Source organism: Nicrophorus vespilloides, unplaced genomic scaffold, assembly GCF_001412225.1.
Source record: "Nicrophorus vespilloides isolate i.1.1-1 unplaced genomic scaffold, Nicve_v1.0, whole genome shotgun sequence".
Taxonomy (NCBI): Eukaryota; Metazoa; Arthropoda; class Insecta; order Coleoptera; family Silphidae; genus Nicrophorus; species Nicrophorus vespilloides.
Genome location: NW_017095666.1, coordinates 9627 through 18794, shown reverse-complemented (window position 1 = coordinate 18794; position 9168 = coordinate 9627). Strand labels below are relative to the sequence as shown.

At 29.8% G+C, this 9168-nt stretch overlaps 1 protein-coding gene across 1 annotated transcript; it reads right to left on the bottom strand.

Moving 5' to 3' along the window:
* Positions 1-8092: 8092 nt before the first annotated feature.
* Positions 8093-9168, bottom strand: LOC108559217 (glycine-rich cell wall structural protein-like). Its single transcript, XM_017916423.1, has 3 exons — positions 9120-9168; positions 8405-9043; positions 8093-8361 (listed from the first exon to the last, which is right to left on the bottom strand). Exons 1-3 carry the CDS (start codon positions 9166-9168, stop codon positions 8093-8095), a joined length of 957 nt encoding a protein of 318 aa, XP_017771912.1.

Genomic DNA, 9168 nt, shown 5'->3' with positions numbered 1-9168 from the left:
ATGCTGAACCTCATTCATGCAATTCATACACCAAGGGGCTCACAAAGGGCCTGGCTTGACCAGGAATTTGAACCTGTGACCACTGGCACGTGGGTAGGGCGACTTAACCATTCGGCTATTAGTCGCCCTACTATGTAATAATATTTTTTTGTAGAATTATGAAATTATTAATAAATGGAATAAAGTGGACAAAAGTCTTTAGTTATTTATATTGGGCAAATAATTTTAATTTTGTTATTTATATACAGAATTATTTTCTTTGTTCCTTTTCAAGGTATTTATTTTGAATTTACATTATTTTCTTTAATTGGTGTATTTTCATGTATTTTATGTTTTTTTTTTTTCTTCAACTTCTTTTATAAACATTCTGGCTATAAATTGTGATTATGATTATTATTAATAAAATAAAGTGTGTAAATAAATTATATTTGAAGAAAAGATGGACAAATTGTTTAATATTTGTCAAATTAAAGTAAATGATAGTGTAATTAACAATTCATTAACATAAATATGTTATTGTTGTTGTTTAGAAGATTTAATATAATGTAGAAAACTGTTTGCTAAAATAAGAATCGTTATTTAACAATGTACGCTTTATAAAGTAAGTGAACAACATCCTTAGCGTAAAGATATATAAAAAGTATACTAATTTTTATCATAAAATGTTATAACGAAAAAGTTGTTTATTGGTTCATTTACTTAATACTAACACAAATAAAAAACATATTATAATTAATTACAATTAATTATTTAATACATTAGTATATAAATTACAAATTATAAGATCAAATTAAAATAAATATAATTTATAAACCCAAAAAAAATCATGTAAATAAATTAATAAATCTTAGTCTTTCTGCCCAATTTTAATAATTTGTCAAAATATTATAACTCAGATTTATAAATTGAAAAAATAACATAATTTTTAGAAATAAAAGGATACTCTATTTTACTTTCCTTGTAATTTATTCAAATATTATATTCAAATTTTTATTAACAATAGTTTTGTTTAACGATCAAAATATTTCGAGCAAGTTAAGTTGTATTTTTTTTACTTTTGATTGATATTACTTTTATCTAACTTCAGAAGCAAATTGCTCCAAATTTTGTTTGCATCTCATAGTTTAGAATCAATTTTACCATATGCAAAAACAAACATTTTAGTCATATTTTACTTATTTATGGTGTTAATTGTTTAACAGAACACAGGTGTCAGAATTGGTTAAAAAAATCCGCTTGAAAGATTTGTCACTCAAATATCACCAACATCAGTTCTATGCATCAAGTTATCTGAAAAATGGCCTAAGGTCATCGGAAAAAAAGAAAAATTTATAATTGATTAAAGTTTATCATTGACTTTGATTTCAAATAATAGTAAATAGAAAACCGTAATTATTTTCTTGTCAACCAAAATTAGTAAAGAGTAATAATGAAGACATTTTTTTAAGGATCTAAGGAAGATTCGTAAAGAAACTGATTTAGATATTTGTGCTTAAAAAATATATAATTCATTTCTAATTTTAGTTAAGTTGCGATTTTATTTTCAACCGTGCAATTAAAAGGAGCTAATATTGAATAATAATATAGAAGTAAAAATATAAAATTTTATTATTTACGAATAAATTTAAATTAATTTATATGAAACTAAAGTTGCATGAAAATATTCCAGTCAAAGCAACTCATTAAACTAATTGGTTATAATTTATTTATGAAAATGAAATTCACGTCATAAAATAAACCTTCATATTCGCATTGCAGAAAAATAAGAGAAAAATTATTATTTGACATAAATGTAATTTTGTTCCCATATGTTTTAATTTAAAGTTTCTAGAATAAAAATCATAGATAGAAATTGTTTAATTGAATAAAGATTAAAATTTTTATTTTTGTAATGGATCTGAGATCATTTCATTCATCAAAGCTGTAGAAAATGTTTAGAGTAAAGATGGAATAAAATGTTTATTAAATTAGATAAATGTTACATTATTAACAAGATTAAATATTTGTATAAATAAGAATCATATAAATATGTTTTTATTGTGTTGCAAGAAAGTTGTAGAGAAAAAGTTGCAATTTGGTGCAAAGTGTTGTAAGTAGGTGCCATGATTTTGTTGAGATCCTACCTAGGTGGATGGCAGCAGTTGATAGGATCGTAAGCACGAGGACGATCGCCGAGATCTTCACGTGCACGTGTTTATCATCCATCGAGACAGTGTATGGGGCGGCCGCATGCCGACTGGCGACGACGACGGTGGCGGCAATGCAGGCAGGGGGCGCGAGTAGGCATGCGTGCGCCGCCTCCGACGACGTGCACGCAACACGCGCCCGATGAATAAACAATCTACGGAAAAGTGGAAACTGTCGTACATATGAAACAAGGATGCATCATTTAAACTTGACCCACCATTTGCGTACGTTACATGGGTTTTAACAGACACCCGAAAAATAAGAAGGAAACACGAAAGGTTTTCTCCCTCGTTCCACCAAATATTCATCCATTATCACGTTCGAATTATTTTCCAAATACAAACGCCAAATGCATTTGTAATTTAAGTGTTGTATATGTGAGGAGGTTTGTTAACTTGATTAAACACTTCTAATCTAACTTCCTCCCGCGTTGACATAACTCGCCAACTTTGAATATGCATCCTGAATTAACAGATTAAGCAATCACCATCACATAATTGTTATGATAAGTCCACAATAACCTTAATCAAGTTAAAGCATTACGTTCCACATACACAGAGTAATATACTCTGCATATACAGCTTAAATATGTAATAATTGTGTCGCAAGTAAATTATGTTAATTATAAAACTGCCTGATATTTTTTTATAAAACATGAAATTATGTGCTTTTAGCATAAAAAAAGATAACATTTTACATATCACATAATTTATTTATATAAAATATCTTCTTTAACTTATTGAAAAAAAAAGTATAAAATCTATTGGTGAATAAAGACTATCCGAATTTCTTTGAAAACTGAAACTATTATACTCCTGTTGTATGAGACACGTACCAACTTTAACTAACGAGAATCCGAAATTCTGTCAGGAAACCGATTCATTTCGTGTTATTTCGAGAAACGAGGCATTTCATTACAAAGGTTATAATTTATTTTTTAAGGAATATCAATTAAATCAAACCAATAGAAACATGCTTTAATATTAATACAATTATAAAACCCAATACACAATAATAATTATATAATAAAACATTCTTACATTTTTAAGAGAAGGTTTACAAATGTTAAAAATGTTCTATAATATAAAACTAACTATACAATACATATACTGATATAATAAAAGTAAAGTTTGCTCATTTTTTATAATAATATATATTATTAGGTGTTCATTAAGTAGGTGAGTATATTAACAAGTCAAGTGTAGTAAAAAGTTACTTGACAATATAAGTAACATTTCATTAACGTTGAATTAAGCAAATTTAATATTATTTTTATAGTTATTAACTTTGATATAATTAATATTAACTTAATTGAGAAGAAACGACATCATTTTGTTTCAGTTTATTAGTTTGGTAACGGTTTATCATTAAAAACTCTACACCTTTTTCAAATTATAATTAATTATAAATGCAATTGTTTATAAATTCCACACACATTTTGCTTGGTAAGTAATTAATAATTTGATTGTTTATCAAATTTAGACTAGTTAGTTTAGTTCATAGTTCAAGATTATCATTCTATAGCACAGTATTCTATAAAACTATTTAGTTCTAAAACTATAAGATACACGTACAACACGAGTTGCTTGTAATGACTTGTAGTCCGGGCTGTGGATCTCCTATAACACTATTTCACACAACACGGTATTTGCCTGATTGATTTAATTGACAACAAAAAGACATAATTTTGTTTCAGTTTATTAGCTTGGTAACGGTTTATCATTAAAATCTTTACAATTTTTTCAAATTAGAATTACGTATAAATGCAATTTTTAAAAATTCTACAAACTTTTTGTTTGGTAAGTAGGAAATTAATAATTTGATAAATAAAGATAAATTAAGACTGGTTAATATTTCAAGATCATCCTTCTATGAAACGGTATTCTACAATACTATTTCGCTCTAACACGATAAGAGACATTGCAGAAATCCTCGTACAACACGGAATGCTTGTATGATTTTTAGTCCAGGCTATGGATATCCTATAACACGATTTCACACAACACGGTATTTGATTTATTCATTTAATTGACAACAAAAAGACAATTTTGTTTCAGTTTATTAGCTTGGTAACTGTACACTTTTTTTCAAATTATAATTACGTATAAATGCTATTGTTTATACATTCTACAAACTTTCTGCTTAGTGAGTAGGAAATTAATAATTTGATAAATAAAGTTAGACTGGTTCATATTTTAAGATCATTCTTCTATAGCACGGTATTCTACATTACTATTTCGGTCTAACACGATAAGAGACATTGCAGAAATCCTCGTACAAGACGGGTTGCTTGTATGACTTTTAGTCCGGGCTATGGGTATCCTATAACACGATTTCACACAATGCGGTATTTGCCTTATTCATTTATTTTGACAAGAAATAGACAATTTTGTTTCAGTTTATTAGCTTGGTAACTGTACACCTTTTTTCAAATTAGAATTACGTATAAATGCAATTGTTTATACATTCTACAAACTTTCTTCTTGGTGAGTAGGAAATTAATAATTTGATAAATAAAGTTAGACTGATTCATATTTCAATATCATCCTTCTATGGTACGGTATTCTACAATACTATTTCGCTCTAACACGATAAGAGACATTGCAGAAATCCTCGTACAACACGGGTTGCTTGTATGACTTTTAGTCCGGTCTATGGGTCTCCTATAACACGATTTCACAGAACACGGTATTTTTTATAAACTTATCTACTGTGTTATAGGAGAATTATCTGTAACTGAAAATAATAAACGTGAAATATATTTTAAATATAATAAATATATATTACTTAAAGTCTTGTACATTTAAACCATTTTTTTAATTCACTTTCATGATGTAAATATTCTATATAGATGTATAATAAAGTTTAATTCATACAAACTTCATATTCAAATACAGTTTATATTGATTTTAATTGGAACTCGTGTACGTTGGGTTGCATACGCCACAATCATATTTTGAAATAAATGTACATGTAGAAATATTTGTTTCTGCTATATAATTATAAATTCAATTACTTTAATCTTTTATTATAATATACATTTAACTTATTACCTTTAATTATTAATACATCAAAATTGAAAATAAACTTTCTAAAACAAAATTGATTAATCATTCAAAGAAACAGGTAATTTATTACACCATCAGATATTATAGTTTTTATTATATAATGCTTCTTTCATAAAAAATACTATATAGTTATATCTGATTTATCGCATTGACTTGTTTATTTAAATATTTTAAATTTATTTAAGCAAACTATGCGAGCATAGTCCACTTCATTCAGACCCGATTAATTATAGTCCAGTTTGAAAATTACAAAATAAACTAAATTATAATTGAGCAATATGAAAATAAATAATAAAAAAATATTATACAAAATTATTTTTTTCGATTAACCGGACTGTGCGAGATATTGCAGTAATTTTACATGTTTTCAATTGAAAACAAAATGTTCAATATTTTCATTGCAGTTGCATGCAGAACAAAAATAAAACGCATATACGAACAATAATTGAATTGAATTCATTGTTTCAAATGAGTTGTTTGTGCGACCTATGATTGTTTACAATTAAATTCGATTAAATCGAACGCGAGTAAATTAAATCTTTCGGCAAATTAACTCTGATAATGCATTGAATTTTTGTTTCACTGTGTTTGTTTTTCTGTTTTTTTTTTGTTATTTTGTATATGCGTGTATACAAATAGAAATTATTTTTGCGTTTTCCATTTACTATAATAACATCAACAAACATGAAACAAATGGAGCAAATAAAATGCATTTTATTTAACAATAATATTAATGCGTGTTTTAGTTACTTTAACCTAATTTTATACAGAAATGAATAGTATTTTATATAATATGTAACGTATTTTATCTGATAATAAAATTGTTGTCTGTTTTATTTACTTTGGAACTCCGCTCCGGTCTATCAAAAGGAAATATGGTAATTCATAAGATGAAAAATAATCAAGGAGAGTTTAATTTGTGGAAGAACAAGATTACTGAGATTACCCAGAACTTCTACCGAAAACTATACACTCAGTCAATTTTACCCTCAGATCAGCGATTGACGGGTCAAAATTGAGCATCGATGAACTGCAAAACTGCAATGCGCCAGGAGAGGATCAGATCACAAGCACAATGCTCAAAATCTGTGAAGAGAAAACAGAAAATGCAATTCTAGCAATTTTGAATAAGTGTCTTGTCAAAGAAGAAAGCCAAGACTCATTGCAAAACGCCAAGGTCATTCTGCTTTTCAAGAAAGGCGGTCGTGCACACATGGAGAATTATAGACTCTCCATATTTTACAAGCTTTTGATCAAAATTATGACCAACCGGCTTAGCCAGAAATTCGATTTTCTATCTAAGAAGCTGGATTTAGGAAAGTATCACACACAAACGTTACTATATATGGAGTAAAAGAAGCTTCCCAAGCAGAATGTCTTAAATTGAACTTACATAAAACAAAAATTATTAGACCGAATGACATATTGACTATCACACCCTCGGAAGGACAAAAAATCAGCAAAGATCACAAGGTTTGACAACCAAAAAAATATATAAACCTCAAGAGAATAGAATATAATAAGTAGTTCCGTTGTAGAAACATTTGTGAAGAATTTTGTAACCAACTTTTTTATTGACTTCAAGGATTGAAGATATATACTTGGTTACAATCTCTTGAAAGGATAACACGTGTAAAACTAACAACATAAAAGCAATACTGTTTTACTTCAGGACAAAAGTGCTAAAAAAACAATCACTAAATTACCTCTCTTAGTAATTTACGTGTTTCTATTTGCATTCCATATTATAGGTATAATGGGGCTTCAAATTTCTAACTTCGTTATGTCACTAACCGAGGTATGATTGAGTACTCTTAATACTTATTAAATAAAACTATTAACCATTCATACTATCCACTACAAACGTTATTAAATTTTTTATAGACAGTGAAATTGATTGATTTAATGGAATTATTTATGCTAATATTTTAAAAAAATGAATAAATATAAAAAATTCTAGACAAAAATATTGTTCTAATATAAATTTTAATAAAAAATATAATTACAGAAAATATTGAAGCAATAAATAAATTCATAGAATTATCAACAAGTTAAAATATGTCAAATGAAATATATACTTTTATTACGTGAGAAAACGTGTTTATAATAGGAAATAAAAATGAAAGGATGAATTAGAAATTGGATTTGACTATATAATTAACGACGAAATTGGATCCGCTTTGATATGGAAAGAGATGAAACACCGTTTCTAATAGCTCAAATCTATAACAGGTCAGCTTCATTCATATAAATTTCTAGTAGAAAATATTTATTATATCATTATGAAAGATATCTTACTTACATACATTTTATTATATAAATATGGACAATATAAAAATGTGAATATGCGTATGAAAATATTACTTGACAAGTAATTTAACAAGTAGTGTTTATATCATATCGGGGCTATAATTTGATTGGTAAATATACAGAATTTAAATAAGTATTTATAAGTTTTAAGAATAGTTTCACAGCTTTAGTAAATTAAATACTTACATTACTGTTATATGTTGAAACGATTTTTGAGATTATAATCACAAATAAAAGTACTTTATAAGTAGGCAATAAATTTGAAAATCAAAGAACTTATCAAATTTCTCAAAAATGTTGCATATTCTGAACTGAATACATTAAAAGGTATTTTTTTCTACAAGAAATGTTATAATATAAGACTGTTCTTATTTCTATTTCTCTAATTGGATCTATTAAAATGAGCGTGTTGTTTGGTGAAAGTAAAAGAAGAACGATTAAAATAAAATTGGGTAATTTATTTAACTAATAAATTTTGATATGTACAAAAATGTGAATGTAAAAAAATATTCATTCTAACAGACGGTTTACCACTTCCATCCAGAAGCGTAACCGGACTTGAATCCACCTTGAGAGAAACCGGAGCCGGAGTATCCACCGAATCCACCGCTGATTCCACCGAATCCTCCGCTGATTCCACCGTGTCCACCTCCAATGCTTCCTCCGCTGATTCCACCGTGTCCACCTCCAATGCTTCCTCCGCTGATTCCACCGTGTCCACCTCCAATGCTTCCTCCGCTGATTCCCACCGAATCCTCCGCTGATTCCACCGTGTCCACCTCCAATGCTTCCTCCGCTGATTCCACCGTATCCACCTCCAATGCTACCACCATATCCACCTCCGATTCCGGAACCACCGAAACCTCCTCCGATACCGGCTCCTCCGAAACCACCTCCGATACCGGCTCCAACAGTGGTGTGAGAGTGGGTGTGGATTGGTACAACAACTGGGGTTGGTACAGAGACTGCTACCTTCTTGATTACTTCGACTGGGTATGGTTTTGGTACGCTGACTGGGTATGGGACGGCATGGGGAACTTTAACGACGACTGGCACCTTGACTGGGACGTGGTGTGGAACTGGAACTGGGTATGGTTTCGGGATGTGGACTGGTACCTTAACGGCATAAGGAACTGGTACTGTCTTGGTGACGGTGACTGGGAAGGGTTGTGGTACTGGAACGGCTACTTTCTTAGTAATAGTAACTACTGATCCACCGAATCCTCCATAACCACCTCCGATTCCGCCTCCGAAACCACTGCCAATACCGCTCCCTAAGCCATGACCACCAAATCCACCTCCAATTCCACTTCCGAATCCGCTGCTGTAACCGCCGCCGTAACTACCTCCATAACCTCCTCCGATACCACCGTAACCTCCGCTGCTGTATCCGCTGTAACCGCCAAATCCTCCGTGGAGGATGGATCTCTTCTCCTTAGCAGAAGACTCTCCACAGCTAATGCCGCTGACGCACAGGGCTACCAAAATGCACTGAAATCAAATAATAAATATTAAAACTCAATATCTAAAAACAAACAGATCATTTGCTCTTACCGCGAAGGATCTCATTCTTGTCTTGAGATTGGGATGTGAATGATACCAT

Bases quoted from the DNA above. Each gene is read 5' to 3' on its own strand.
- LOC108559217 (XM_017916423.1), bottom strand. From the start codon at position 9,168: ATGGTATCATTCACATCCCAATCTCAAGACAAGAATGAGATCCTTCGC. The intron at 9,044-9,119 runs GTAAGAGCAAAT...GCATTTTGGTAG, and splicing joins CAAGAATGAGATCCTTCGCG to CCCTGTGCGTCAGCGGCATT. The intron at 8,362-8,404 runs GTGGATATGGTG...CGGTGGAATCAG, and splicing joins CGGTGGTTCCGGAATCGGAG to CGGAGGAAGCATTGGAGGTG.